Below are 27,932 nucleotides of genomic sequence, written 5' to 3'. Positions count from 1 at the left end.
GTTCTCTTCATCAAGCTCGACGAACGATGAGCAACAAAAAAAAACTCGAACAAACAACGACAAAGCACGACTTTGACAGCTGCTGGGTGAAGAAGCGACGCCAACAGCAGCAATAACAACAGCTTTGGTGCCGGGATCGCGTCATCTTGGTGGAATGTTTTGAACGAAACGGGGAAGGAAGCAATTAGCACCAACGCCCGCCCCTGTAAGCGAAGTGAAACAGTAGTTGGACGCTGTCCGGACGACACCCCAGCACGAGAGTGATTCTGCCACGATATGGGTTGCTTCGAGAGCAAGCCCGACCAGCAAGTGCAGCCAGTGACGGTGCGATCGCCCACCGACATCTTTTGGCTTGTTCTGTACGTTGTCTTCTGGATTGCATTGGTACGTAAAAGTGTGTGTTGGGAGGGGGGGGGGGGGGGGAAGAAATGGGCACATCTAGCACCCATCGGAAAATGTGCCCCGGGTATCATCTCCTTTATAAGCCAGCAAGAATCCTTTGTATCTATTATTAACCGAAGTTTGCATCGAAGCGCGTGCGTGCAGTTAATTACAGTGTATTGACACGATTGCTCCCCCAAGCAAGCCGTGGCATGCAATCGTTTTGGGGTGTTGTCCCCTTCTTGTTTTAATTTCCATTACCTGGCACATGCAACATATGGTTTTTCCATCGCACCCTGACCCTGACAATAACTTCCTCGCGGAAGGAGTGTCGTTTGTATTTGTTTCAAAATAAAAGGGGGAAAACACACCCCACACCCCACGCTCACTCTTCAAGGTCAAATTTAATGATCCACCACCACCACCACCTGTGTTACGACCCCTTCGAATGCTGACACACTAACTAACTGATGTTTTCCTTTCTTCCCTTCACTCGCTTCCCCCAGATCGTCATTGCAGTGTTTTCCTTCATCTACGGCAATCCGCTACGCATCATCAATGGGTACGATTCGTTCGGCAACACGTGCGGTGTGCGCAGCAACGACAAGTTCTCCAACTTTCCCCTGTCCGGCATGAACACGGAAGACAAACCGTACCTGTTCTTCCTCGACATCAAGGAGCTGCGCCACACGCTCAAGATCTGCGTGAAGGAATGTCCCCAGCGCGAGCTGCTGAACGCGGCCGAACTGTACCGCTACTACGAGGACCGCAAGACGAAGCTCTGCCGGTACGACTTTAACATGAGCATGCTGCAAACGCAGGAAGCGAACCAGGGGGCCAAGTACTTCGACTTCAATGGGCCGTGCCCACCGTTCCCGGTGTACCAGTCGGCGCCGGTACTGCACCGCTGCATCCCGACCGGCGTGAACGCGCCGCTGCAGCAGGTGAAGAAGATGTACGCCCTGATTAACTCCTGGGAGGCGACGCAGCAGGTGTTTAGCGATCTGTACAAGGCGTGGCCCACGATCGTGCTGATCTGTGCGCTGAGCCTGGTGTTCTCGATCGTGATGATTGCGCTGCTGCACTGGCTCGCGACGATCGTGTCGTGGCTGATCTGCATCATCGTGGTGGTGGCCAGCGTCGGCATTACGGGCGTGCTGTGGTGGAGCTACTACAGGGCCAAGCATACGCTCGACACCGACCAGCAGCTGTCCTACCTGGAGGAGCTGGTGCGGAACGAGGCCACGATCTACGTGCTCGCGATCGCTGCCACCTGCATCATGATCATACTGCTCGTCGTCATCTACTATCTGCGCGAGAAGCTGACCGGCCTGGCGGCCCTGTTCGAGGAGGCGGGCAAGTGTATGCTGCAGCTGCCGGGGCTGGCCGGACCGCCGCTGCTCGCCTTTCTCGCACTGTCGATCTTTCTGGCCTTCTGGGTGGTGGTGGTCGTATGCTTGGCCACCGCCAACTATCCCGGCGTGAAGCCGTTGCTTCCGTTGGCCCAGCTCGAGGACAGTGCTTCGATTGCGAACGATCCGAAGCTGAAGCCGGAGCTGGCGGGGAAGAATGATACCAGCTTCAAGTGTAAGTAACTGCAGTGGAAGGAAACGTGGTCGCTCGAGATGCAATTAAATTTATACATTCCCCCCACAAAACAGCATTCAAATTGGTAGAATATCACGACGTGAACGTGCTGCGACACATGCTGTGGATCTACATCATTGGGCTGATCTGGACGAGTGAGTTTATCTTCGCCTGCCAGCAGCTAGCCATTGCAGGTGCCGTCGCGTTCTGGTACTTCCGCAAGCCCACCGATTCGCCCGTCCTGCTCGCGATTGCCAAGCTCGTTAAGTACCATCTTGGGTCCGTTGCGAAGGGTTCGCTCATTATTACGATCTTCAAAATCCCCCGCCTCATCCTTACCTACCTCTACGCGAAGTGAGTAAAAAAAAACAACCTAACATTCAACAGCAAAAAGGGAGGTTTTTAAAATTAATTTCCATTCCACCCATTATTCGCTTGCAGATTGAAGCGTCACCAGCAGGAAGGATCGGAATGTGCTAGTTGCTGTTTGCGGTGCTGCATCTGTAGCTTCTGGCTGCTGGAGAAGTTCATCCGCTACCTCAACCACAACGCGTACACCGTGATCGCGATCGAGGGTGTTAACTTCTGTCCCGCTGCAAAGATTGTACGTGCGGCTCGCTCGACCATAGGGTGGCAACGAATGGCTTTTTGATTGATCTTCTTATTTGCTTTTACGGCTCCCCATTTCCCAGGCTTGGAATGCACTCGTCACAAACGCACTGCAGGTCGCCACCATCAATGGTATTGGTGATTTTGTCCTATTCCTTGGCAAGCTGGCGGTGGCATCGATCTGTGGGCTGATTAGCATCCTGCTGCTGCGCGACAATCCCGATCTGCACTTCTACATGGCGCCGGTGATCATTATAACCGTGTTTGCGTTCTTCATCGCTCACATTATACTGTCACTGTACGAGGTATGGGGATAATGGGACAATTTTATTTGAAGATAAGCGCTTAATTCTCCCATTCATTCTCTCCTCCAGATGGTGGTTGACACACTGTTCCTGTGCGTGTGCGAGGATCGCACCATCAACGGTAACAGCGGCCGCTGGAAGGAAAGCAATCTGGCACGACTGCTGGGCGAAGCGCCGGAAGAGGACGCAGTTGAGGCACCGATGCAGGAGGTGCAGCTTACCCCGATCACGAAGCAACCATTCTCCGCCCAATTCCTGCAGGCGGAGATGGAAAACAGTAAGGCTTAAGGATCATGCATCACCAAGTAGTACGCCACCGCGACAAAGGTTTGCGGAAGTGCATGAAGCAAGTAGAGAGTAAGGTTTTTCATTATTTTTTTTAATATTAACTATAAAGTGTATTTAAAAAGTTAAGGGTAAAACTTCCCTTTTACATATTTACATCTTCCGCTACATCGATATTTATCTACATTGGCGTGCCGGCCATTAAGGCTATTTGTATTTGTATCTCACAATCGCCCGCGGGTGGAATGGAGAAGTTTTGAACGCCCCAACGATAAATCTCATCCACTTAAATAGTATAATTATTTCGGCCATGCACACCCGGTTAATTGCTCACGTTCGGTCGTCGTAACCATTTACTTAAATTACTATCTTAACCGTCGTTGTAATAATTTCGCCAAACGGAAACAACCCGATCACCGATCCGGAATGGAATGAAAACAAAGCATTTACACTACTGACTATCACGATCACTGATGCACGATTCTAGCGCTCAAATACAAAGAACAATGAAACGAAACAAAAGAAACAAAACAAATAATGCAACAATTTACTCAATAATAATATGTTCTTCTTTGAAAAGATGTACGGCGTGCTTCCGATATTAAGTGTGGCGCAATGGAAAAAAATGCACAAGACATGAACGCTGCCGCCGGGGCATTTGAAACTGTTTGAAGATGTTGCGAATCTATATTTACAAAGTTGTGCTTATTGCAAACGATATATATAAATATCGCCTGTTGAATGTTTTTTTTTCTTATATACAATAGAAGTTTTGTAAGGGCCGTTTTTGCTCTTGGCGCCGTCCTTTGTAACAATGAGCGTACCACAACGTCTAGCCAGAGCAGAAAAAGTAGAGGACAAATAGGAAGCGAGGGATTGTGCGAGAATTTCTACTCAAAATATTTGCTACAATTTGTGCTATTTAACTATTGAACTACAAATAAAGTTGCGCACCAGCCGAATAATGTGAAACGAAACACGACTTGTGGGTGAGAGAGGGCACCCAATTTGGTCTTTAAAATAAAGTTTATTCTAATATACATTCCTTCGTCAGTTACAATAATAGGTCAAATACGAGTTATTAGTACCACCGGGGGGGTTTGAACAGATCCAGCAGGAGCAACACATTGGAGACGCTGCTAACCTTCCGTTTCTGTAAAGCACGTTCATTTCGCCTGTATGGTATTTAGTGTTTAGTTATCGGTGAGCTCAGTAAACCATGCGACGGAAACCAGAAGAAAATGTCCTCCACGACGCCACCGGTCCATGGCATTGATGTAGTAGTGACCCTCGTGAGCCACTTGCTCTGGTGAGGAAAAGGAAATTGGGAGAGTGGGGCGGAAGGAAGGGACAAATGGGACAACCCTAAATACCCAACCCGTGTTCAGTTCTTCTTCGATCCACCAAACCCGGCAAATCCCATGATGGCAGCCATCTCCGAGCTGCCCGCATCCAGGTCCGGATCCGTCTCGTCCTCGTCGTGCTTTCGCTTGCGCTCTTTTCTCTTGTCGCGCTTATACTCCCGGTAGCGGTCCTCCTCCTCCTTGGCCTCCCGTACCCGCGACTCCAGCTCGTAGTCTTTCTTCTTCTCTTCCGTCTTCTTCTTGTTAATCTTGAACCGCTCCTTCACCTGGTCGAGCGAACTGCGCTCCACCTTCATCGACATGCCGAGATTGCGCTGGTGCTTCTTGCCATTGATGTGGTCGAGAAAGTTGATCGAATCCTTCACGACACAGTCGCACACGTTGCAGTAGTAGCCGCCGGACTGGGACGACGGTGTGCTCTTGTTGATGACCATGCTCTTGCCCAGCTTGCTGTCCAGGTCGACCTTGTATTCGCGCTGCTTGAGCAGCTCCTTCGTGACGGGCTCTCCTGGTTTAGAAAAAAAAAGCCAATCAACAGGTTAAAAATCGCAACCAGGAGAGGAAGCATATGATGCCACGGCAAGCCATCTTACCATCGTCCTCGTTGCCCTTATCCTTGGCAAGAATGCGCTCGTGCGCGAGCCTTTCGTACTCCTTCCGGTCCCACTTCCGGCGATGATCGTCCGGCCGCATTGACGACATCCTGATTGCACCAAGCAGTGGGCTGTTTTGCGGTCCCAACGGTAACGTTTTATCCGCGCTTTCCGCTCTTATTTTACCACGAATAGAAAAGCTGTTTACAGCCCAGAAGGACTAACTGAGCGATTGCAAAAACAATAACAATGCCGAACAAGCGTGTGAAGGACGGGTGATGCCATGTCGAAGAAGCTGACAGATGCCATTGAAGTAAAAATGGTTTTGACAATTGCTGTGTAAGTGCTTTATTTATTGATAGGAATTATTTTTATCATTTTTTTTGTAACTATTCTCGCCTATTATTATATCAGATTAAGAGAACACAGTTTTAGACAGTATTTCGATTAAAGTTCTCAATGAAGCAAACACAGTATTGAAACATTTCAACGAAACCCTTTTGTAGAAAGATTAAGGGTGTTTCTACTGCTTTGTGTACGTTGATGATTTACAGTGCGTGACAAAAATGTATGTACACCAGTTTACTTGTTTTCTCAACAGGTCTGTCGGTGCGTTTTTAATTGTTTTATTTCATTATATCAGAATTTGAGTCGACATTAGCTACATTGAAAACATTAGTCTGAATGAAAGATATAAAAAATCATTCAAAATTTGAATTTCCGTCAACATTTTTTTCGCTAATATTACATTAAATCGAAATAAAACAGATTTAACGGCTTTTTCTCACATTAAACACGAAAATCCATTCATATTAGATAATAGTACATTTATTACCAATAGAATAAAATACAATAATTTTTTCGTCGTTGTTGCCATCGCCGCCACCACCGGACCCCGCTCGCTACTGCTACCTTCGCTCAAGTTACTAAGAGAGCCCGCTAGTAGCTAGCTGCCCCACAACCCCCACCCCATCATATTCATTCAGCACAATCTGGCGGCGGTTGCGAAAAACTTACACCACACAAGACGACGACGACGACGACGACGACGATAGCTCCAATGCGCAGAAACCATTGCTAATCAACTCAAAAGATATAACTGGCTCCAGCAGAGTACACACACGAGCAGCACAGGGGAATCGCTCTCTATCTCCTCACGGAACCCAAGACGCATGTGGATGATGGGGGCCCGCATTAATGTTTGGCATGCATGTTTGCCGCCCTTTCCCAGCCTGCACCACCTTCCTGCTGCCTCCACCGGCACTACTTGACGTACAATCTCCGTTTCCGCACATGCCGTTTGCTCTAGCTTTTTGAAGTAGATATAAATTATGACGCATATATATGAGTTGTTGTTCTATCTGTGTGTGTGTCTGTGTGTTTGTGTGCCATTTTCTTGTGTGTCTAGTTGAACCTTCTGCTGTACTATTACACCTTTCTCCTTCACTACGATACGATGATTATTATTGGTGTTACGGGCATGAGGAATAAGTTAATGAATGTTAACCGGGTTTACAGTACTTTTGCTTGGGCATCATTTGTTGCACTGATTGTTTCTCGTCTGCGTCCGCTTGGTTTGCGGGTGATTCCCCCTCCCTTCAGCGAGTTCCTTTCCTCTCCATCTGAGTGTTCGTTCTTTTTGATTCTCACAAAAGCGTATTTCATTCAACTGAATAAGGCTCATCCAGACAAACATCCGGTATCGTCCATTCTCTCCGGGCCAGGTCTTTCCGTACTTCACACATCTTCACACACACACACATCCTGGTTTTGTGTTGTCGCTTTGTCGCTTTGTCCGTTAGTAGAATACTTTAACAGTGAATCATTACCGTGCTTGACTTTATCGCTGCCCCGTGTTTCTGTTGATGTGTTGTGTCGGCTGTGTGTCCGTGTCCAAGTGTGTGTGTGTCTGTATGTGTGTCTCGGTGTGTGTATGTGTGTGTGGAAACGATAGCGGTTAGGTTAGGAGCATCGAAGTTCATTCGGCCTGACTGTCCCCGCCGGCACAGTTTTAGGAACACATGGAGAGCGCGATGCCGAGAAAGTCCTCGAATCCGATCGTAATGATGCCCTTCTGCTCGGTGTCCCGGACGCGGAACGCGTCGGTAAAGCGCTGTATCTGGATGCACGTCACGATGAACTGGTCGACCGAGATTTCCTTCCGGTTGATGGGATCGTTTTTCGCAATCAGGTACTGTATGAACTGGGGCGAAAAGCGGAAACCCATCTGCGTCAGCGCTTGGGTCAGCTCGGACTCCTCGATGTGGCCGGATGCGTCGCGATCAAAGTTCTTAAACACGTGCAGCCACTGGTTGATGTAGTTGTACAGCTTCTCAAAGTCGTAGATGTCGACCGTGCCGGTCTTGTTGCGATCGAACATGCCTATACACGCACCGGGGAATGAGAGAAACGGAACAGAGCAAAGAAACGGTACAGTTGAGTCATCAGCACTTCCTCAAGCACTACCTCTCACATTACACACACTCGCGCGCGCAAGCACAAAAACTCACTGATCATCAAATTGCAGGCCGTGTCGGAGAAGTGGTCGCCCCGTCCATTGATCAGCGCTTGCTGCAGCTCCCGGTTGTTGATGCGGCCTGTGTTGTCTTTGTCGATGTTGCGGAAAATGTTCTGGATTTCCGGATTGACGGGCGGTTGCTGCGGTGGCGGTGCGTAACCACCGTACCCGCCTCCGTACCCGCCCGCTGCAGCCGGGTTTTGTCCATAGCCTCCATACTGTTGTTGCGGGTATCCTCCCTATTAGAAAACGTCCCATCGAGACACACAAAACGACACAATTAGAATGAATAAAGCTGGGCGTATACACAAACACACACGAACGCAGCGGAAGGGGGGAGTCAAGTGTGCACCAATGATTCACACCATTCCAGAAGTTTGGCCCAATGCTGGGGCTCTCTATCAATCTAGTTAGCATCGCAAAAGTCGCGTAAATAAATCACCACAGTGACGGACGGGTCAGGTGCACCCTCCCCCCAAACAGAGGGAATGGGGCAAAACAACACGTCAGCTTTTATCAAACAAGCCGAAATCGGCTGGCACTCACCTGATAAGCCATCGTCGTCTAGATTTCTATCTTCGCTCAAACACACAAACACTCCAGAATGGGAATAATAACTTAATCACGTACAGATAAAACGAACGCGAACAACACGGTGCTGCCTATTGCCGACGCGATTTTTTTTCTCTTTGCTCTACCTAGCTGGCGAACCAAATGACAAATGACGGAACGGTGGGCACTGTCAACTGTCAACTGAAAAATTGGCAATATTTCTGCACGTACTCTGCGGGCGTGCTCCAAACGGTAAAATTTGCAGCTCTTTCCCGCTGCGTAAAAACGAGCTCGCCAACGCTCCAAATCGGTGCGATTTTCCCTCGCTGGCGAGCGTTTTTGAAAGGCGTTGTGAGGGTTTTTGAGAGTTCAAGATGGCCGCCAAAAAGCTCGCACTAGTGTGCGAGGAAAATGCTCAAAAGGATACTTGGCCCCGTATGTGTGGAAGGACAATGGAGGAGCCGATATTATGACGAGCTATACGAGATGTACAGCGACCTCACTGTCGTACAGCGTATTAAGCTCGCCAGGCTCCGGTGGGCTGACCATGTTGTACGTATGGAAACGGACGACCCAGCCCGTAAAGTCTTTTTAGGCCATCCACAAGGACAGAGGAGGCGTGGTAGGCCCACATTGAGGTGACACTCCTGAGGCAGGCCAAGACCGCAAAGCGGTTGTAGCGCCGGATAAGAGAAGAGTGTGTGAATGTGTTGGTGGACAAAATTCAATGGCAAAAAAATTCTCACCGCCATTCCCACCACCTCCCTCATTGTCTTCCAGGGTTCCTTCATTACATGTGTGTGCCATGTAAGCATCTGAGCTCCGCCGTCTCACTCATATATGTTCCGCTATTGCATCAGCTGATCCGGCGGTGGTTTTTTATGCATTGTCTTCAATTACTGGTGACCTTGACGCTGAGGAAATCGGGTAAAGCCGGTATTGAACTTTTAACGGTGCTTTTATTAATGTATTTATTTCGTGCCAGTTCTGCTAATGATCAACTGTTCTATGAAGGTCCATTGTCATGGCTGTCTCCTTCCACAGAGGCCATGCGTGCAGCAGGTCCACAAGATCGGAGTCGGAATCAACGAGTGTCAACCCAAACGATTGATGCAAGAAATCATAAACAACTCCGACCCATTGTTGCAGCGAGTTTAGGTCGGGTCTTGAACCTATTTTGGTCCGATTCCGAACCGAACTCGCGACCCAACGGGTCGGACTCGCTTATGCTTTTCTTGCACCAAACGGGTTGATCCGAACGACATTACGGGTCATAGCGCACATCACCGGCATGAACCGCACGCTTGCTGACGGTGAACTGAATCGCACTCGAGGGCTGGATCAGGTTGAGCTGCGTCTTTTGTAAATCGGAGACAGACGAAGACGGAAGCGAAGCAGGCCTAGTTATCTTTCCTACGTGCTCAACCGTGAATAGTCCACCTAAAACGATGAGGTAAATGTGTTGATTAAACATCTTATAATGTAAATTTTTGCGTGTGTCTTTTTGAATTGAGGTCCTACACGTTGCTCAGCTTTCCTACGGCCCTTACCCAGCAATTTAATTACATTTGTACATTTGACTTTAGGCAATATTCATTAAAATAACACAAGAGGAACACTATCAGTAGAACATTTCTAGCAACAAAATACGTTGTTACATTCGGTACCGGCCGGTACAATTCGGCCGTCATGTAGCTACCTGTTGTGTTTGTCACTTTTGCTTTTATTAAAACACTTATAAACGAACATATATAAATAAAAGACACAATGAACAAACAATTAACACTTTAAAACCGCAAGTGCGGTGGCCGCGCACCAGCCGCACCGAGCGCCCCTGCTGAGAGCTCCTGCTCGATCGGCTCGCTAACACACTCTGCCTGTATGGCGCTCGGCACACACTAAGCCTTGCGCTGCTTAGTGTGTGCGACAGTGTGCGTGTACACTGTCGTCCTCCTGGACGTTGACCGGTGGCAGCGCAACTGCCACGGCAAGTCCAGGGGTCGGCACGGAATGGCCGCATGGAATACCGAATGGCTCGAACCGACGCGGGGGTATTCCACTAAGGGAATACCGGCGTGGTGAACCCTTCCGGCCGATGCTGCCAAGATGTGGGGACCCCGATGTTGGCGCGCTGAGCAGCGCTTGCTGCTGCTCTCGGGCCACACCGCGATGGCGCTAACGCGGCGGTGATGCTGCTGCTGTGCCGCTCCCTGGGACGGCGGCGATGGTGTGACGGCGATGATGATGACGATGATGCTAACGATGATGATGATGATGATGATGCTGCGATGATGAAGGTGCCGCGATGATGATGATGCCGCGATGATGATGATGATGATGGTGATGATCCTTGCCCCAGGGCAGCAGCGATGTATTTTTTTTCCGATGACGGGCGGCAGAGATGAAAATACTCGGGCGGCATGGTTCCTCGCCCTCCTACGATGCTTTGGCTCATCGCCCTTCTTTTGTACTGTGGCTGCAGTCGGGGCGCAATTGGCGACGCCCGTTCGACTGCAGCCGGGACGGTATGCTACCTCGTCGCCTCTAGACACTGTGCCTGTAGCCGAGGCGCAATTGGCGACGCCTGTTCAACTACAGCCAGCGCGAAATATGATTTCGCCCTTCCGGACACTGTGCGGCAGCCAGGGTGACATATGTCCTTACCCATCTGGAAACGGTGGCTGCAGCTGGGGCGGCATGGCACCTCGCCCGTCCGGTTGCTGTGCTGCTACTGCTGCAGCTGGCGGAATGCGTTCGCGCCGATGTGGGGCTGCTGTGATGCAGCCGATGCAACTTTTGCGTTGCCGATCCATATTGTGCTGCCGAGGCGGAATGTTACGTCGCCGTGATTAGAGGCAGGGATCGAGCCGCGGCGGAATTGCTGCCTCGCCGATGATGTGCTGAGCTCGAGCCGGCGGTATTGCTCGTCGCCGATGGATCCTTGCACTGCTGCTGGGCGGAATGTGTCCTCGCCCGATGAAGCTGGGGGCTGCAGCCTGGATGGAATGACCCTCATCCGATGTTCCAGCAGCAAGGCGGAAAGCTGCCTCGCCTGTGGTGCTGCTGGCGTTGCTGGGGCTGCAGCCCGACGACCTTCCATGTCGCCGAGAGTGTGTGTTCGGCTGCCCCTGTGGTCGCCAATGATGGGACGGCAGCCGGGGCCTCGGTGTTGGCGGCGGTGGCGGCCTGATGTTCCGCGGTATCCCAAAAGCACAGGGAACCGTGCCATCGCGATGACTGCTGCGATGATGCAGCAAAAACGAGATGGGCCCGATCGCGATGGCGTCCGCGGGTTCTTGTTGGGATCCCCCTTACACAGGAGAATCCCATCCTCGTCGCCACTGTTGTGTTTGTCACTTTTGCTTTTATTAAAACACTTATAAACGAACATATATAAATAAAAGACACAATGAACAAACAATTAACACTTTAAAACCGCAAGTGCGGTGGCCGCGCACCAGCCGCACCGAGCGCCCCTGCTGAGAGCTCCTGCTCGATCGGCTCGCTAACACACTCTGCCTGTATGGCGCTCGGCACACACTAAGCCTTGCGCTGCTTAGTGTGTGCGACAGTGTGCGTGTACACTGTCGTCCTCCTGGACGTTGACCGGTGGCAGCGCAACTGCCACGGCAAGTCCAGGGGTCGGCACGGCTGCCCACAACACTACCATTACAATAACATTAGAAATCGGAGACATTCTTTGTCATTATAGTGAACTAGAACAAACAAGCACTTGGAAATTTCACTCACTTTTAAACACTGATCCTAACAAATAACGCACCCAAACGAATACGAGAGATATATTTATAATCAATATAGTTTAACTCACTGATATTACGGTGCGCCATTCCGCTTATTCCCGCATCCTCTTCATCCAACATGTTCTGCCGATCATACTCTATGGACATAGCTGCAAGCTTCTTGTTCCGCCGGGAAGTAACTTTTCTGCTCATCTTCATTGGTTGTGTAGCCATTTTACTGAAAAAAAATCAAAAAATTTCCGCAAAACAACAGAGCACTAAATTTATTTTCTTCTTTCTTCAAACACCAAAGCCAATTAAATGACAGCTGAAACCGATGCCATCGTCGCTCGCTACAAGAAGATCACACGCACACAATCATACTTGCCACTTTCTACACGGTTGATCACACACACACACACATCCACACTTTTGGACGGTTCGAGCACCAATCGAGCAAAATTAAAAGTGAAGTGGGCGAGGGGGGTACAAAACCTCAGTTTAAAACGAGTAAAGGAAGGGTAGAGAAAATGAGCGAGATGCAGCGATATTCGTATGTCAAAAACCATCGCCATGTTGTACGGGCGGGTTGACATGAACTTTCTAGGAAAATAAAAAGAATAAAAGATTGATGTTGCTGTATCGAAGCGATCGCTCCTGCTGCAGCTAAAAACTGAAAACAAACCCAATAAACTAGGCGAATCTCGGTTGATAGTACACCAAAATGGCAGACGATTTGCAGAATTACAAGCTGCAACTACAGCAGGTAATATTAGCATGCGCTAAATGGCGGTAAAGGGTGCGATTGGTGATGCCACAGTATACCAATGCAGCGCTCCGTTTTCGTAACCCTAGGTCGAAGCTGCCCTGCTTACAGATCCGGAGAACTCGGAACTGCTCAAGCTGAAGGAGGACCTGAACGAGGTGATCGAACTGACGAAGGATCTGATCAAGGCGCAGCAGGAACCGGAACAGAAAAAGTCATCGTACATTGAGCCGGCCACCAGCAGCTACTACGAGGGCGTCTCGGGAGCGGACAAGAAGCAGCCGAAGCCAGCGAAGGTATGGAAGGTGGGTGATAAATGTTCTGCTAAGTGGATTGAAGACGGTCAGTACTATGATGCTACCATAGAGTCGATCTCGGAAACGGGCGAGGTGAACATCGTGTTTGAGGCGTACCAGAACCGGAGCAACACCACGATTAGTGAGCTGAAGGAGCCAAAGACACGGAACGAGGTGTTTCCCGCCAACAGTAACAAGTGAGTGGAAATCGCCTCTACGCAGGCAGGCATTTTGGAAGCTCATATGCGCTAATCATTTCTTTTCAGACGCATGCGGCACAATCAGAAAGAATACCTGAAGAAAAAGAAGATGAAAAAAATCCAGCGATTCAAGGAGCTGGAGGAGGAACGGGAATGCGAGAAGAACAAATGGCTTCAGTTTACCGCCAAATCATCGAAAAAGTCCGGTGGCGTGAAACCGAAGAGTATTTTTGCTTCGCCCGAAAATGTGAACGGCCGGGTCGGTATCGGTACCTGCGGTGTGTCCGGCAAACCGATGACGGAGTTTTCACACGGAGAAAAGTACAGGAAAGGTGTTTAGGGACGCTTTTGCTGGCACGAACGAGTGCTGGGGCTGAGAGCTTGAGTGCTCCACACGAATCGTTCTGCTTCTTTTTTCAATCGAAGTAAATTCTTGATATAGCTTAGAAATTAAGATTACTGCACACACATACACACACACGCACATAGGCTTGTGTGCAGTTTGTCTACACCTTTTTACCTAATCATTTTACACAGTGAAATGATCCGTCTTTGCCATCGCAGTTCCGGCAGAAACCCCGTTTTTGCTGGTGAAGGATTTAAATTCCAGGACGAGCAATTTGGGTGCGTGTTGCGAGCATACTGAGTGGGTGGAAATTATCATTATGAACTACAAATAAAACAAAAATTAGTTAAAAGCTGCTGTTTTTATTTATTTTTTAAATTATTTTGTTTCCAAAAAGCCCTCTGCTACTGCTGATAAGGCTAACCCGAGTTGAAGTACTGAACTCGAAGCGTTAAACTCAAATTAAGAAGACAAAAAAGTTTGACGTACGATGCGAGTGAAATCAAAACATTCTTCACAAATAAATCCACCCGCGGTCGTACGGTTCCCTTTTTTTCTGCTGCGTCTCCGAAAATATTTCCCCCTTCAAGATGACTTCGCCGTTGGAAAACCTGGAAAATCATCTGGAAATGTTCATCGAGAATGTGCGCCAGATCCGCATCATCGTGAGCGACTTCCAGCCCCAGGGCCAGAATGTGCTAAACCAGAAGATACAGTCGCTCGTGACCGGGCTGCAGGAGATCGACAAGCTGAAGAACCAGATCGACGTGAACGTGCCGCTGGAGGTGTTCGACTACATCGACCAGGGGCGCAATCCGCAGCTCTACACGAAGGACTGCATCGATAAGGCGCTCACGAAGAACGAGGAGGTGAAGGGCAAGATTGACTCGTACCGCAAGTTCAAGAGCAACCTGATGAAGGAGCTGAGCGAAACGTTCCCGGTGGAGATCAGCAAGTACAAGGCAATCCGGGGCGACGAATAGTAGTGGCACTCGGTTTGAGCGACGGTTGGACCGCGTCGACGTCAAGGAGTGATGAAAGTGTGTTTGTCTGTGGTGGCAACCCCGCTTCGTGTACTAGACGGCACAGCGGGGGGAGAAGAAATGGCTGGTAGCTGGTATCGTAACAAACGAACTATCTTAGGATGTAACTGTTTATATTAATACACGCGCGTAACTTACTATGTACAACAAAATAAAGTTTTTTCTAAAAGCTTACTAATGCAATCGTATTCCTTACCCGGTATCTTTCAACGGTCCAAAGCTATCCGAAGCTACCTATTTTAATTTCTTTCCTCTTTTGTTCTGCTTACAGTGCTAGCAACGTATTGTCTTACATTGTCAGTTATATTTATTTAATTTTTTTTTACACAGCGTTAGTACATCCCAAGTGGTACCAATGGGGGACGTTCAATGCTTTACGATCGTCCGAATAACAATAGAAAGGAATCACTTGCATATTTATTGTTCTCTCGTTCTCGCTGACGAACCGAAACGTATAAAGTTTATATCCATTAATTGTACTTATCTAAGATTGGTTCCACAGATACGCTTCCCCCGGGGGATGGTTGGGTTGATTTTTAAGCAGTCTATCTACCTGGAATCGACAGGGCAGGGCAGTTCGTGAGGAGCACTCGCAAGCCAATGTGCCAGAAGAAAAAGCAATACTGTATGCCAAACAATGCAACGTTTGGCCACTATTACGCCATCTGCCCGATGGCAAAACATAGGTTAGTAATAGTTGCTTCTAATCTCAACGTTAGCTTTCACTGGAACGTAATTTTTAATGCTGCACTAGACGAGGGGAATTAGTTTGCGCTGGTCGTCGGGAGGGTATGTTAATAAATTAGCTGGAAATGCGTTATTTAAAAGGACAAACTCAATGTACAATTCTTACGCTAGTAGTTGTAAGCTGCAACACAATAGGGAAGGGAACAACGATACCTTAACTTCTTCGTATGTACACATAATTTCATTTGTTGATCCTATGCTACGGTTTCTTGTGTTTAGATGACTGATCATTCCCTTTTCTATCTCTTCCTAATCAATTTTGTCCGTTATTTGTTGCATACGTGCGCGTTAGTGATACGTTGGACATTTTGATGTGTAATGCTCGATATTGCTTGTTACAATCTCCTATACAGTGGACTAAATATGTTTTACATTGAACTTTTTTTTTTTGTCGAGCCGCTTTGAGAATTTACAACCAATCTACGCTTTTACCCCCCACAGCGCTTTCCATCATCAATACACTTTGGCGATCGATTATCATATACGGCGGGTTACACGAAGGTTACACGAAAACGAGGGTTGGGGGGGGGGGATTACATCGTTTACAACGGAGCAGACCTTGCGCTGTACTTACTGGTCTGTGGCTAGTAAAAGGAGTTTCTCATTTGTTTTTTTTGCGTTTATAAGCGCCTTCTAGAGGGTGCTGCTGCTAATGCCTGCATCCCTACAAATCACATCTCTCTCCACTTTGTGTCTACTTTTTCTGTTCACACTTCATCCACATACCTTCCCTGCACGACTGCAGTCTGATGGTATCGCCGCCGGGAGGCAAAGTCTTCATTTTCTTCATTCAGTTGAGCAGACGCGAGGTTTACGTTCGGGCAGGTTTGGGTAACTACGACCTGTTCGTAATCGTGCATACGTTTTCTAGAATAAAAGCGGGATTGGATGTACCGGTTATAACCTCTTTAAATGAGCTAGTATTGAACGACTTACCCAAAGCAACGGAAAACGACATTTTTTAACCACACAAAGAAGCGGAACTCGTGAGCCAGGCCCGGCTTCACTGCTGGATTCGCCGTACCGACATAGAACCAGACGATAAATACGGTCCCGATGCAGATCAGTGCGTACACCCAGCTTACTAGCAGCATGACGAGAATTTTTATGCCAGCCTGGAAACGAAAAAGGTTGTTTTGAGTCAGTTGCCATGCCAACGAAGACGAGGTCGAGATGGGCTGCACTTACCCCAATTAAAGAGGCCCACCGATTGCAGAAACCGGAGTACCAGTTTTTAGTCTTGGAGTGAATGGGTGGTCGAATCGGTGCGATAGGCTCGTCGTCCGCTTCGCTCACGGAGTTGGCATTGTTCGCACTGTTGGTGCCATCGCGGAACACCACTTCCGAATCGGCACTGGTAATCGACGAGCTGTGAGGTATTCCATTTGGTTGCTGCGATCGTGCGCTCGTTGCCGCATTTGAAGGCACATGTTGTGGTGAGTTGGACGGGGTCTGCAACAGAAAAAAACGACACGGCGTATAAAAGAGCTCTAATAAGCACAGTGTGCACATTTCCACTTACACCTAGATTTTTGTGACGCGTCCGCTCGGGGAACAGCTGATCGAGATCGTTGTTTTCGTGATAGTCGCCCGTCGCGCCGTAGTTGCGCGTCTCGTACAGCGGACTCTGCGCCTGTATCCGGAACCGCTCCTCGCGGTTGTTCTGTATGTCGAACGTTTGCGCCAGTGCAAAGTACGAGTAGTCGATGCAGGCGTACGTCAGCAGGAACGGCATCGTGACGATCGGAGCCAGCGTGTTAATGTCGCCGATAATGATGAACGTGGTCGTGACACCGGCCACTACCGCCATCGCGTACAGCGGCACCTTGTTCGGGCCGCGTCCCTTGCCGAGCTTGCCGATGCCGGGAATGACGTTCTCATTGGCGATGCTTTGCAGCACGCGCGGCGTACCGTACATCGCGCCGAGGCAGGACGACATGCTCGACACGTAGATGCCGGCCAGCAGCAGGAACTCGACCGCCGACACCTGCACCGCAATCTGGTAGTCCGTCAGCAGGTGGCTCCGCTGGCACGTCGCGCCAAGGAACAGTATAAACACCATGTACAGGAACGTGGAGGTGCTGAGGGCGGCCAGCGTACCGTTCGGGATGTCCGTCGACGGGGCGCGCAGATCGCCGCTCATGTTGATGCCCGACAGAATGCCCGTGATGGTCGGGAAGAACACACCGAACACGGTAAACCACGAGGTGCCTTCCGTGTAGGCGGACCACAGGTTCAGTCCCATGTTGCCCGATCCCCACCCGTCGAAACCGTGCTCGGGCGCCTCCCCGATGAAGCTGCCCACCATAAAGTCCAGCGCGGACATCAGTATCACGATCAGCAGCGCAAACTGCAGCTTAACGACCCACTTCACGCCGGCCACATTGATCACGCCGAGCAGCAGGACGGCGGCGATGGCAAAGCCACGAATCGCCCACTGGTTGCCCTCCAGCCCGACCAGCCCGGCGATCGATTCACCGAAACCGAGCACATTCAGCGCACAGCCCACGGCCTGCCCGAAGCAGTACAGCAGCCCGAGCGAGCCACCGAACCGCGAGCCGAGCGTGTGGGCAATGAGAAAGTACACGCCACCGCTCTCCACCCTGCACCGTTCGCAGATACCGACGGCCGACAGTACGGACACGAGCGCGATGCCGACCGCACAAAACACGATCAGGATGGCATGCATGATGCCCGCCTCGGCCACGATCCAGCCGGACCGCAGGAACACGATCACGCCGAAGATGTTGATCAGGCAGGAGGTAAACACGCCGTCCCACGTGCCAAACAGCACCGGCTGCGAGATGAAGAAGTTGCTCCTCCACCACGGCTTGTCGCCCTGATCCTCGGCGAAGATTTCATCCCGCCCGGACGCGTGATGCCCGCCGGCACCGTAGTCGTACTCGTTGCCCAGATCAACGAAGCCGCCGCCGCCCCCGCCGGACCGCTGGCCGTGCACACGGTTCCGTTCGGTTGGCGATGAATCATCGCTACCAAGCCCATACCTGCAAATTGAGAATTGAGAAAGAATGTGAGTGTTTTGAAAAACAGTGCCTTACAGGGTCACGTTGCGGAGGACTCTTTGCGCTCACCTGGACCAGTCCACATTCGTCCCGTTGGGCATGCCTTGCCCAAGTTAGTGCAGCCACGTCACGAACGCAAAGTAAAGTGGCAAGTGGCAATATAGCAGCAACAAGTACTCCCCCGAAGCTCCGGTAGCGCCCGTACCGTGTTGTGCTACTACTTTTCGTTAAAAACAATAATCCCGCTTCGGCACTCGCGCAAACCCACCCAAAGTCCGCATCTACCGCGCGCTTCGGTCTAGATTTCTCCTCGCCTTTATCCGCCGTGTAAATTCCGTTGTTTTCACACCGCTTCACTAAACACACCCGCGGGCACACACACATGCACACACATGCACAACAACAAAAAACTCTCTCGCCGCTGGTTTCCGCTGTCCGGCCAACGTATCAATCGTCGACGTAGGTGGCTGGCGGTGGGTGTGATGTCATGTTTTACTAACACCTTCCAGAAACTGTACGATACGCACTTGCTACTTCTGTTGATGATAAGGATAACTTATACAGGGCCCCTCCTCGGTACACCTTTGGTGGGCGCGATACTTTCTCCTTTTTCTGATTCCAAATGTCACTAACAAAAAAGGCCGTTCCCTGTCGTCACAACAAATAGCGCACTAGGGGTGTTTCAGGGAAAGGGGAATTGCGTGGGGAGGGCAGGCAAGAGAAAGAACGTAGGGAAAATTTCTACCAACTCACTGAAGGCTGGAGTTGTGCAGACGGGAAAATTTGGTCCATTTTGCGTGACATTGGATGAAACAAAATTCTTTAATTGCGATGTTTCTGTGTGGGAATTGTCAGGCTGAAATATGCAGCGTCATGAGAAATTGATTAAAATTATCAACAATTGATTACGCAGAGCGATAATACAGTCGGACGTGAGGCAGAATAATCGTTTACATTATTTCCAATATTTTTTCTCGTATGGAGTGACCTGTTTAATTTCTTTTGCAATATTGAATTCATATTTAGAAATTAATTTCCTTTTTTCCTCTTGTTCAAATTTGTTTATGTTTTTCCAAAAATAAACTGATCCGGATGGATCCCATCCAACGACCATCACTATCCGGAACAGTTTGACAGCACCATAATAGGTAAACTCAGTGAATGTAAACAAACAACCCGGTGTCTTGGAAAACTATTCCCAGATGCAGGGAAAAACTCGATACACCGTTTCTGAAAGATCACAGGAATAGGGAAAAACTAACACCTAAAGTTCAATAAAAGGCTTGCACAGTATGTATCTTAACCTTAATATTGGCATACTGGGCCACGTGGACTCGGGAAAGACAACGTTGGCGAGAGCACTGAGCGCAATTGCTAGTACGGCTGCCTTCGACAAAAATCCCCAGTCCCAGGAACGGGGCATAACACTCGATCTGGGCTTCAGTGCACTGCAGGTGGAGCTACCGGACCACTTAAGGGAGCAAGCGATTGCCGAAGGCTATGAAAAGCTTCAGTACACCTTCGTCGACTGTCCCGGGCATGCTAGTCTGATACGAACCATCATCGGCGGTGCGCAGATCATCGACATGATGCTGCTGGTGATCGATGCGGAGAAGGGCATCCAACCACAAACGGCCGAATGTCTTCTCATCGGTGAGCTGACGTGCCGGAAGATGATCGTGGTGCTGAACAAGGTGGATGCGCTGCAAGATCCGGCTCAGCGTACGAAAACGCTAGACCGACTGCGAAAGGGCATTGCGGGCGTGCTTTCCAAGATGTCGTTCGATGCGTCACCCATTGTGGCCATTTCTGCGTCGACAGGTGAAAACGTTTCCGCGCTGGTAGATACGATGAACGGCAAATCCTTCATGCCGCAGCGCGATATGGCGCTACCGTTTATGTTTGCCGTTGATCATTGTTTCGCCATCAAGGGACAGGGGACCGTCTGTACCGGCACGGTACTGCAGGGCAGGTTGAGCGTGAACGATGAGGTCGAAATACCGAAGTTGAAGCTGCAGCGCAAGGTCAAATCGATACAAATGTTTCGCAAAAGCTACCAAACCATTCGGCAGGGCGACCGGGCTGGAATATGCATTACCCAGTTCGATCCGAAATCGCTGGAGCGTGGCATCGTGTGCGTCCCGCACTACGTGCATTACGTGTACGCGGCAATCGTGCCACTGCGCAGCGTACGGTACTACAAACGACCGATCAAATCGAAGGCAAAGTTTCACATCACCTGCGGGTATGAAACGGTCGTGGCCACGGTGCTACTATTCACCGGTGAAAGCGAATCCTTCTCCTTCGCACAACAGTACGAATACTTGGAGGAAATGGTCGCCGGCGCCAACAGTACGCAAAGGAACGTTTTTGCGCTGCTAGAATTTGAAACACCCATTCTTGCGTGCCACAATGCGCTCATCATTGGTTCGAAGCTAGACAGTGACGTACATGCGGCCGATTGCCGGATTGCATTTTCGGCTAGGTTGACGGACGTCATACGGGATAGCAAGTACGCCGAAACGGTCCTGCCGGAGCAGCTGCAAGTGTACAAACACAAAAGCAAAAGCGGCACGATACAGCGTGTAGTCAGCGAGCATGAGCTGATCGCGGTGGGACTGTTTAAAAAGGCAGCCAACAACCGGCAAGCATTCGTGGGGCTGCACATAACACTGTCCAGCGGTGAGCGTGGCATCATTGAGGACACTTTCGGTGCGAGTGGGAAGGTGAAGCTGCACTTTGCGCAACCCATTTCGGCCGACGTTTTAGAGCGATTGCGACAGAAGGGTCCAACGACGGGCGGCGAGGAAGCGATCAAAGTGGAACTTAACTTCAAAAAGTTTCTGTTTCGTAAAAATGTAAAAGACAAGAAAGTGGTTCAATAAATCGATTTGTTGAGAGTTTAAATGCGATGCATCCAATACCGCTTGTGATAAATCACTCGTGGGCGCTTTATAGAGAAACGTTTTTCATACAAAACCATGGCATATGTATCTTTCATTCCTTTATATTGCATTTACTTTAATCATGAATGGCTACGCGACAAAAATATTACTTGGAATTTCAAAAAACTTTACCACACTACTACTTTGTGTCTTTGTTCGAACGGCGCTCCCGCAGTGAGCGCGCATTCTCCTCCTACATGCTACGTTTAGTCAGGGCCTTACACCGTGTTAAGAAGGAAGACGTCCTCCTCCTTAGTGTTATTTCCTACACCTACATCGCCCACTGGTCAGCTTTTCGCTTCTTTTATCCACAACTCCGCACACATCCTCTCTGCCGATTGAACCGGTTCTTAATTGCTTTCCGTTTTTGCTCTTTGCTACCACACCTAGCGGCGTCTCTATTTGTTGTTTTGCGTGTGTGTGTTGTAATGGTTGACGACGACTCGGGGTTTAAATATAGGAAAATTTGGCTGTCTCAAACGGAGTGGTTAAATCTGAGCTACATTTAATACATTTCACGAAAAATATATGCAACGATCAATCGCTCAAATCGACTGTCTCTGATCGCGCCTGTTGCTTCTACGGGGTTTGGTTTAATATTTATTACTCTGCTATTACAGATGTGTGTGTGTTGGTAGTTTTGTTTAGAAAACAGAAATAGTTCAAGTTGTAATACTAGTAAATCCATTTCTCCATTTTGTTTGCATACACTCTTTCGCCATCTTACGTGTGTGTGGGGAGTTTGTATATGGTTTGCTTACATGGAACGTATGACTAGAACGAAATCTTTACTGTTCCCAGAAGGATTAAATAAGCTGATGATGATATTCGCAAGAACCGATTTGAAATATCATTCACCAGAGGAATGGGACTTTAAAACGAGTGTATTCTCCTTTGCCAAACACGGAACAAAAGTGATCTTATAAAAAAAAATGCAAAATTAGACCGGACTTATCAAACCTGAGCAGATGATCCCGCCAATACGAAATGATGAGTACGATATTTACAATGTTTTTCAGTGTTAAGTAGCTACTCTTAGGATGAACTTAGTGGTACGAACGTTGCGTCACGTGTAGTTTACACACGTTTTACAATACAGCAAACAAAATCAGAGAAAACAGATCAGCAACTTCTAAAAGTTTTAAAAGAATCGATTGAAACTCTTGAGCTGGTGTTGAGGGAACCTTTTTTCCTACTAATGATGTAAATTAAGAATTGATCTAAAAACTTATGTTAGAAATTAAAAAAAATCACAATAATTATATCTTTACGCTTTAAACGAAATAGTAAACTACTAGAGTACGATACGCTCTTCTTTTTTTGGTTTGTTTCTTTAACATACTCCCTATTGCAAAAATAACTTACACCGCCTAACTTTAGCTTACTTCCCACTCGCGCCCACTCCTACCATAACCCGGGTAATCATCTTGTTGTGTTCTGTTTTACGGTAGACAGATATAGATTAGAGAATGATGTAAATAATTATCACAACTACAAGTGCTATCGATAGAACTACGATTGCTGTCCACTGTCTCCGGTCTGCAGGAAAGTATAATATAGGAAAAAAATGTTTTTATTCATTTCTAGTCAATCGATTCCCTTTCCAGTATCATTTATCACTTACCGTTGGACATGTGCAGTACCTTTGCCACCTTTTTCATGGTAGCATCGAGCTTGGAATCAGTTTGCTCCAGCTCGTTGCCAAACTCGTCCAGCATGCTGCAAAAGCAAAGAGAGAGAGAGAAAGAGAGAGAGAGAGAGAGAGAGAGAGAGAGAGAGAGAGAGAGAGAGAGAGAGAGAAACATGCATTAAACCGCAGATAGAACTTAGCGGGGACAATCAACTTACACAGCCTGCTCATCCAGCTCGATGCCAATCTGGCGGGACACCGTTTTAAGCGTGCCGATCGAATCGCTTATAATGTCCAGCTGCTCGTCCTGTCCGACCAGAATTCTGTGCTGCGTTGCGAGCGTATCCTCGACGAACCGGCTCGAGTTGGAATCGAGCACGGTACCACCGGACGCCGACGGCACATAGTGGCTCGGGCTGTCATCGAGGTTGTTCTCCAGCTTGGAGTACTTCGCCCCACTGTGCCTCGAGGCCATCGCTGCGCCGGCCGAGCTGATCAGATGTTTACCCGTTTCGGCAAGATTTAGATTGTTCACCTGGCTGTTGTTGTTCAGGTTGCAGTTGAGCGTGGAGGAGCTGCTGCTGTGTAGCCCACCGCCGGCGGTACCGTTGTTGCCGTTCAGCACGGCCACACCACCACCGTTTGATATGATGCTGTTGTTGTTGATGTAGTTTTTGCTTTGCAGCTGCTGCGGCGACGATTCGACGTTATCGAGCAGCGGCTGGCGGGCGGTAATGTCCTGGTCACGGTTGCGGCTGATGCTCATGCGATCCTTCATCGACTTCACCTCATCCCGGGTGGCGTCGATGAAATACCGGCGGCTGGAAAGTTCCCGGTTGTCGATCTTGAATTTGCTCGGATTTTTCTCTACAATACGTGCGCGGTTACGGAAGGGTTAAGGGTTAAGGAAATATTATACGCAGTAGGATAATAAAAAAAGAAAGACCAAAGTATGGAATCGTCATTGGAAAAGGATATTAATAGTGTCCTCTAGATCTTCCAAATCCCATTCGATGCTGCGGAGCGAGTTCTTCAGTTCAGTCGTTGTCCAGTCGGCCTCGGCAGTTGATCCACCCGAATGTGCATCGTTTAGTTCACGCCAGCGAATGTACAACCCACGTGTTTTATTCAATGCTTTGAATACTTCGCTGCAATTAGGGAGAGTGAAGAAGAAATACGGTAACGTCGTATACTTTCTAATATCATACGGTACTTTCGATCGAGAACGTCGATCGCCGGTATGTCAAACACAACTAACAACTCGATCGCAATGATTTCAACATCATACGAACCGAGCACGATGTAAAACGTTAAGCAATACGTTTGGATAGCAGCTTTGATTGTTTAGGCGGAGTTGTAAAGTGGGACAAAACGCCCAACGATTAATGTTTTCTGTTGACTTTCTCTCGCAATGACGTCGAATTTTGTGTAGGTAAATCATAGAAAGATTGAAGACTATATAACAGGTGCATCGTCCACGATGAGGGTTTAGTTCTATGGAGTTTTAGAAACAAATTTAAAGAACAAGACAAACGATGAAGTACGTGAGATGCATCTCGTTAATCGCATTCGTTGCGCTGATGGTGACATTCGTCCACAGCGAAGGTAAGTCATCTGCCTTCATACATATTGCATTACTCTCTGTGGTGCAAAACTAAAGCATATTGCATTTTTGTTTTCCCATAGATTGCACCGTCGAGAACGAGGAGTACTACAGCTGTGCATCCCCGTGCCGCCGAAACTGCACCAATCTTGGGCAAATGTTGAGCTGCACGGGTGTGTGCGTTTCGGGATGCTTCTGTCGACCGGGCTACTTTCGCCGGGACGACAATGCTTGCGTGAAGCCATGGCTATGCTCTAATAATTCGTTGCAAAATCAGCTCACCGCTGGGAACGGCCTAGACGTACCACATTAGCGAAAACGGTGGTGTTCAATTTTGCCACCAAGACAGCCGCAACCTTCCACCGCACGGGTGTATCTCAGGCACGGCAATTGTTTGTGCAGTATGGAAACCCCCAAACTGTACAAACAATTCGCTTTAAAATGGTGCTGGTGTTTCTGTTTCAATAAAAAAAACCTCCTCCTTTTCCCAATGTACTTGAGCATCTCGAAATTTGGTTGATTCATAGTATGAGTAATATCTACGAAAATGAAAAATGTTCTATAAAACTATGAAAATAGACTACATAGACTGCCGAAAGTCGGTCTCCGGCTTGTAGCACAAGCAGAAATGCAAACACATACCCTTTCCGAAGAAGGTGGCCTGTTACAGTCTGCTCCCCACGAATTCGAGATTCAAGACCCCAGTTTTGTCGAAGAGCAGCTGTGCCAATACTGGCCCAACTGCATGCGGGACGATATAATGCGGCCGTCGGAACGTTACTGAACTTAGTCTGTTCCAATACGTTGCACAAGGAAAGCAATTTCGAACGTTCTTCAAAATGCGCGCCATCTTCGTCCTGCTCGTCGTTGCCGTCTTCGCTTTCCTGGGTGTTTCGGGTAAGTGAAGATTTTGCTATCGAAACCAAACATCTTACTTAGAATAATTTTCTCATGGTCTGTCTGCCGATTCCAAAACCACCCACAGCCCAGCAGCCCAAGAAGTGCGGTGAAAACGAAATCTTCCAGCGCTGTGGTACCGGTTGCGAGCGCACGTGCGATAACGGTGAGACCTGGGACAAACCATGCAAGGCAGCCTGCGTTGACAAGTGCTTCTGCAAGGATGGTTTCCTGCGCAACGAGAACGGAAAGTGTGTCCGTGCCTGGCACTGCAACCCCAACCTGTAAAAGGGAAGGCATTTAACGTGTCTTTCGCATAATTTCGCTGCCACCTCACACTACCAACAACAACCGCGGGGTTGGCACCACACATACACCATGAGGATGTTTGCGCTCTGCCACCCGTATGCAAATAGTCCATCATTCTGGTACTGTGGCGAAATAAAGCATAATTAAGAACCGCATGCAAAAATACAAAAACACACAACTCGTACACACCGAATGCGTCTCTCAGTGGTCCTGTGTGAAGGATTTTTTTTGTTCGGCGTTTCTTGCGTCACACTCTCGCGTGCGTAGTGAGTGGAGGGCAGATTCAAGGGATGACACATTTCAGCTTCGGGAAAAGGGAAAGTTATGCGGACGATTATAGATTTCACAAAGTGCCATACGGTTGGTCCGTATGGTTGGTCGCCCTTGAGGCACAATTTTGCACTCGTTTCAGTAGGCTGCGGGAATGTGCGGCTACTGTGATGTTGAAAACACGAAACTCCACTTTCCAGTTTCACATGCAATTAGAGCATCATTTTGTCCGTCTTCTTTCAAACAAATTGCAAGAAACCATACTGGCACTCTCGATTCACCTAGCATTCCAGCATTGAAACAATCAATACCGGGGGGTTCGCGTTGCACAGCATACCCCTCTGGCGATGATGCGTGAATGAAAAACAACTCCCCCCGTTGCGGAAAACTTACTCTTTCACCACGAAAAATGGATCTTCCATTCTAGGGATTTAATTCGCGACCGTATCACAAAGCTGTGCTCTCTCATTAATGCACCAATGGACGATGCTGCCGGATGACCACTGTTGCTGCTGCTGATGTTTGCTGCTTTCCACTGGCAATCTCGTGCAATTTCACCAATTTCTTATGGCTGCCTGCGCTGGAAGTCATTGGACACACGCACACGCACTTTTCTATTTTCCGCCTTAAGCCAATGTTTCCCTCCACGGAACGCTGTCGACACAGTGGAGTGCTGGAGGTCCCCTTCCCCGATGGTCCTTGCCCTGTGTATGGATATCCTTGCTGGGCGATGATTATAACATAACCATCGATTCGATTTCGAATGCACTGACGATGATAAGACTAACGCTTGCCTATGCCTGTGTGCATGTGTGCGTGTGTGTGTGTGTGTGTGTGTGTGTGTGTGTGTGTTTGTAGGAAAACTTGCTGGTCAAAGAAGCAATTTGCTAATTTTTTCCTTCCTCGTCGCCAATCACACTTTTGCTACAACACACCGTGTCGCTACTACTACTACCACTACCGTTTTTGCATCACACACGTACGGAAAAGCTGCTGCGTCGACGGACGGCGCGACGATTTTCCACTTTGTGTGAGAGAATTTTCCTCGCATCCTGGTGGTGCCAGAGCGCCGCTCGGGAGCGAAACAAGGAAAACCGTGTTTGCAAGCCATCGCATCGGAGATGCCGATTCTCGCCGCTTTCCACTTGTGTTTCTCACTCTCTCTCTCTCTGTTTCTTCGCCCACTCACACCATCTGCCTTACCTCTCGATCCGTCCAGTGGGGGAAAAACTTCGGCTTCCTCACATTGCGCCGCTTCGCGCACGGTTTCGGTGGTTTGTTCCTGAATTATTTTCCTCGAGGGAACAGGGAAAAGCTTGGATGACACCACAGTGCTGGTCCGTGTTTGACAGGAAAACAAAGCCGCGCGTTTATGGTGCGGTGTCGAACGGTTGTGTGGATGAAACGGATGCCTATTTCGTCGGCAACGAGTGCATTGTGCTTGCATTGGGCAACGAGTTGCAAAAGTTTTGCGAGAAAAATGATTTTATTTTTTAACTAGGCAAATATAGGGTTTTCCAGGAGTTCTAATAGCTGTGGGATAATTTATTGAAATGCGTGAAATGAACTTAATGTAATGGGAATTGGACTCTATAGCACCCTTGTACGACAAATCCAATAGGAATTTCCAAGGAGCCTGTCCAGAAAGGTTGCCATAGTCAAATTTCCATTAAATGAAGTTCATTTCCTGTAAGAAAAAATCAATTAAGTATCCCATAACTATAAGAACCCCTGGAAAACCCTTTAAGAGGCAAAGGGTTAATATTTCTTTAAATTCTTCTTATTATTTTTGCAAGAGCGAATTCATACAGTCATGCCGACCCCTATACAGGTTTTCGATACTTGGGGGACGGTCCAAACAAGGCTTGAAACCACAAAGGACATGTCGTTAAGTCGTGCAAGTTGACGACTGTACGATGGGCC

General features: G+C 48.6%; 11 protein-coding genes across 11 annotated transcripts; 6 read left to right on the top strand and 5 right to left on the bottom strand.

Annotated features, from left to right (window-relative positions):
* The first annotated feature begins 65 nt into the window (after positions 1–65).
* LOC120898882 (choline transporter-like 1) lies at positions 66–4,144 on the top strand. Its single transcript, XM_040305334.1, has 6 exons — positions 66–384; positions 888–1,968; positions 2,043–2,322; positions 2,410–2,572; positions 2,661–2,882; positions 2,952–4,144. The coding sequence occupies exons 1-6, from the start codon at positions 277–279 to the stop codon at positions 3,168–3,170; spliced, it is 2,073 nt and encodes a 690-aa protein (XP_040161268.1). The 5' UTR covers positions 66–276; the 3' UTR covers positions 3,171–4,144.
* Positions 4,145–4,181: 37 nt separating this feature from the next.
* LOC120898885 (zinc finger matrin-type protein 2) lies at positions 4,182–5,382 on the bottom strand. Its single transcript, XM_040305337.1, has 2 exons — positions 5,125–5,382; positions 4,182–5,039 (listed from the first exon to the last, which is right to left on the bottom strand). The coding sequence occupies exons 1-2, from the start codon at positions 5,231–5,233 to the stop codon at positions 4,552–4,554; spliced, it is 597 nt and encodes a 198-aa protein (XP_040161271.1). The 5' UTR covers positions 5,234–5,382; the 3' UTR covers positions 4,182–4,551.
* A 1,087-nt stretch (positions 5,383–6,469) lies between these two features.
* On the bottom strand, positions 6,470–8,373 carry LOC120895650 (peflin). The gene is made up of 3 exons (XM_040299177.1): positions 8,189–8,373; positions 7,635–7,881; positions 6,470–7,506 (listed from the first exon to the last, which is right to left on the bottom strand). Exons 1-3 carry the CDS (start codon positions 8,198–8,200, stop codon positions 7,136–7,138), a joined length of 630 nt encoding a protein of 209 aa, XP_040155111.1. The 5' UTR covers positions 8,201–8,373; the 3' UTR covers positions 6,470–7,135.
* Positions 8,374–9,117: 744 nt separating this feature from the next.
* On the bottom strand, positions 9,118–12,292 carry LOC120896431. Its single transcript, XM_040300556.1, has 2 exons — positions 12,024–12,292; positions 9,118–9,634 (listed from the first exon to the last, which is right to left on the bottom strand). The coding sequence occupies exons 1-2, from the start codon at positions 12,166–12,168 to the stop codon at positions 9,459–9,461; spliced, it is 321 nt and encodes a 106-aa protein (XP_040156490.1). The 5' UTR covers positions 12,169–12,292; the 3' UTR covers positions 9,118–9,458.
* A 243-nt stretch (positions 12,293–12,535) lies between these two features.
* Positions 12,536–13,894, top strand: LOC120896430 (survival of motor neuron-related-splicing factor 30). Its single transcript, XM_040300555.1, has 3 exons — positions 12,536–12,700; positions 12,790–13,193; positions 13,263–13,894. Exons 1-3 carry the CDS (start codon positions 12,659–12,661, stop codon positions 13,534–13,536), a joined length of 720 nt encoding a protein of 239 aa, XP_040156489.1. The 5' UTR covers positions 12,536–12,658; the 3' UTR covers positions 13,537–13,894.
* Positions 13,895–14,046: 152 nt separating this feature from the next.
* LOC120894439 (mediator of RNA polymerase II transcription subunit 10) lies at positions 14,047–14,763 on the top strand. Its single transcript, XM_040297013.1, has one exon. It carries the CDS (start codon positions 14,133–14,135, stop codon positions 14,523–14,525), a length of 393 nt encoding a protein of 130 aa, XP_040152947.1. The 5' UTR covers positions 14,047–14,132; the 3' UTR covers positions 14,526–14,763.
* Positions 14,764–14,869: 106 nt separating this feature from the next.
* Positions 14,870–19,196, bottom strand: LOC120894438 (solute carrier family 12 member 8). Its single transcript, XM_040297012.1, has 5 exons — positions 18,425–19,196; positions 16,855–18,337; positions 16,521–16,784; positions 16,269–16,447; positions 14,870–16,199 (listed from the first exon to the last, which is right to left on the bottom strand). Exons 1-5 carry the CDS (start codon positions 18,454–18,456, stop codon positions 16,040–16,042), a joined length of 2,118 nt encoding a protein of 705 aa, XP_040152946.1. The 5' UTR covers positions 18,457–19,196; the 3' UTR covers positions 14,870–16,039.
* A 235-nt stretch (positions 19,197–19,431) lies between these two features.
* Positions 19,432–21,276, top strand: LOC120894338 (selenocysteine-specific elongation factor). The gene has a single exon (XM_040296862.1). It carries the CDS (start codon positions 19,648–19,650, stop codon positions 21,238–21,240), a length of 1,593 nt encoding a protein of 530 aa, XP_040152796.1. The 5' UTR covers positions 19,432–19,647; the 3' UTR covers positions 21,241–21,276.
* A 68-nt stretch (positions 21,277–21,344) lies between these two features.
* On the bottom strand, positions 21,345–27,187 carry LOC120894339 (syntaxin-6). Its single transcript, XM_040296863.1, has 5 exons — positions 26,403–27,187; positions 23,909–24,078; positions 23,149–23,806; positions 22,925–23,019; positions 21,345–22,839 (listed from the first exon to the last, which is right to left on the bottom strand). The coding sequence occupies exons 1-5, from the start codon at positions 26,429–26,431 to the stop codon at positions 22,763–22,765; spliced, it is 1,029 nt and encodes a 342-aa protein (XP_040152797.1). The 5' UTR covers positions 26,432–27,187; the 3' UTR covers positions 21,345–22,762.
* On the top strand, positions 24,077–25,188 carry LOC120894340 (chymotrypsin inhibitor Ani s 6-like). The gene is made up of 2 exons (XM_040296864.1): positions 24,077–24,535; positions 24,617–25,188. The coding sequence occupies exons 1-2, from the start codon at positions 24,466–24,468 to the stop codon at positions 24,844–24,846; spliced, it is 300 nt and encodes a 99-aa protein (XP_040152798.1). The 5' UTR covers positions 24,077–24,465; the 3' UTR covers positions 24,847–25,188.
* On the top strand, positions 25,311–25,932 carry LOC120894341 (chymotrypsin inhibitor-like). The gene is made up of 2 exons (XM_040296865.1): positions 25,311–25,430; positions 25,519–25,932. The coding sequence occupies exons 1-2, from the start codon at positions 25,373–25,375 to the stop codon at positions 25,716–25,718; spliced, it is 258 nt and encodes an 85-aa protein (XP_040152799.1). The 5' UTR covers positions 25,311–25,372; the 3' UTR covers positions 25,719–25,932.
* Positions 27,188–27,932: the final 745 nt, after the last annotated feature.

The sequence above is a fragment of the Anopheles arabiensis genome, chromosome 2, assembly GCF_016920715.1.
Source record: "Anopheles arabiensis isolate DONGOLA chromosome 2, AaraD3, whole genome shotgun sequence".
NCBI classification, from domain to species: Eukaryota; Metazoa; Arthropoda; class Insecta; order Diptera; family Culicidae; genus Anopheles; species Anopheles arabiensis.
Note: the sequence above shows the minus strand (reverse complement) of the source record. Positions and strands in the feature narration are given on the sequence as shown.

Bases quoted from the DNA above. Each gene is read 5' to 3' on its own strand.
- LOC120898882 (XM_040305334.1), top strand. From the start codon at position 277: ATGGGTTGCTTCGAGAGCAAGCCCGACCAGCAAGTGCAGCCAGTGACG. The intron at 2,573-2,660 runs GTACGTGCGGCT...CCCATTTCCCAG, and splicing joins TCTGTCCCGCTGCAAAGATT to GCTTGGAATGCACTCGTCAC. The intron at 2,883-2,951 runs GTATGGGGATAA...TCTCTCCTCCAG, and splicing joins TTATACTGTCACTGTACGAG to ATGGTGGTTGACACACTGTT.
- LOC120898885 (XM_040305337.1), bottom strand. From the start codon at position 5,233: ATGTCGTCAATGCGGCCGGACGATCATCGCCGGAAGTGGGACCGGAAG. The intron at 5,040-5,124 runs GTAAGATGGCTT...TTTCTAAACCAG, and splicing joins TAAGGGCAACGAGGACGATG to GAGAGCCCGTCACGAAGGAG.
- LOC120895650 (XM_040299177.1), bottom strand. The intron at 7,507-7,634 runs GTGAGTTTTTGT...GTGCGTGTATAG, and splicing joins GGCCTGCAATTTGATGATCA to GCATGTTCGATCGCAACAAG.
- LOC120896431 (XM_040300556.1), bottom strand. From the start codon at position 12,168: ATGGCTACACAACCAATGAAGATGAGCAGAAAAGTTACTTCCCGGCGG. The intron at 9,635-12,023 runs GTGAGTTAAACT...TCATCGTTTTAG, and splicing joins AATGGCGCACCGTAATATCA to GTGGACTATTCACGGTTGAG.
- LOC120896430 (XM_040300555.1), top strand. From the start codon at position 12,659: ATGGCAGACGATTTGCAGAATTACAAGCTGCAACTACAGCAG. The intron at 12,701-12,789 runs GTAATATTAGCA...TCGTAACCCTAG, and splicing joins ACAAGCTGCAACTACAGCAG to GTCGAAGCTGCCCTGCTTAC. The intron at 13,194-13,262 runs GTGAGTGGAAAT...ATTTCTTTTCAG, and splicing joins TTTCCCGCCAACAGTAACAA to ACGCATGCGGCACAATCAGA.
- LOC120894439 (XM_040297013.1), top strand. From the start codon at position 14,133: ATGACTTCGCCGTTGGAAAACCTGGAAAATCATCTGGAAATGTTCATC.
- LOC120894438 (XM_040297012.1), bottom strand. From the start codon at position 18,456: ATGCCCAACGGGACGAATGTGGACTGGTCCAG. The intron at 18,338-18,424 runs GTGAGCGCAAAG...CTCAATTTGCAG, and splicing joins ACGAATGTGGACTGGTCCAG to GTATGGGCTTGGTAGCGATG. The intron at 16,448-16,520 runs GTAAGTGCAGCC...TTTCGTTTCCAG, and splicing joins GGTGGGCCTCTTTAATTGGG to GCTGGCATAAAAATTCTCGT.
- LOC120894338 (XM_040296862.1), top strand. From the start codon at position 19,648: ATGTATCTTAACCTTAATATTGGCATACTGGGCCACGTGGACTCGGGA.
- LOC120894340 (XM_040296864.1), top strand. From the start codon at position 24,466: ATGAAGTACGTGAGATGCATCTCGTTAATCGCATTCGTTGCGCTGATG. The intron at 24,536-24,616 runs GTAAGTCATCTG...GTTTTCCCATAG, and splicing joins GACATTCGTCCACAGCGAAG to ATTGCACCGTCGAGAACGAG.
- LOC120894341 (XM_040296865.1), top strand. From the start codon at position 25,373: ATGCGCGCCATCTTCGTCCTGCTCGTCGTTGCCGTCTTCGCTTTCCTG. The intron at 25,431-25,518 runs GTAAGTGAAGAT...AACCACCCACAG, and splicing joins CGCTTTCCTGGGTGTTTCGG to CCCAGCAGCCCAAGAAGTGC.
- LOC120894339 (XM_040296863.1), bottom strand. From the start codon at position 26,431: ATGGAAGATCCATTTTTCGTGGTGAAAGA. The intron at 24,079-26,402 runs GTAAGTTTTCCG...CCCTAATTGCAG, and splicing joins CCATTTTTCGTGGTGAAAGA to CGAAGTATTCAAAGCATTGA. The intron at 22,840-22,924 runs GTAAGTGATAAA...ACTTTCCTGCAG, and splicing joins GGTACTGCACATGTCCAACG to ACCGGAGACAGTGGACAGCA.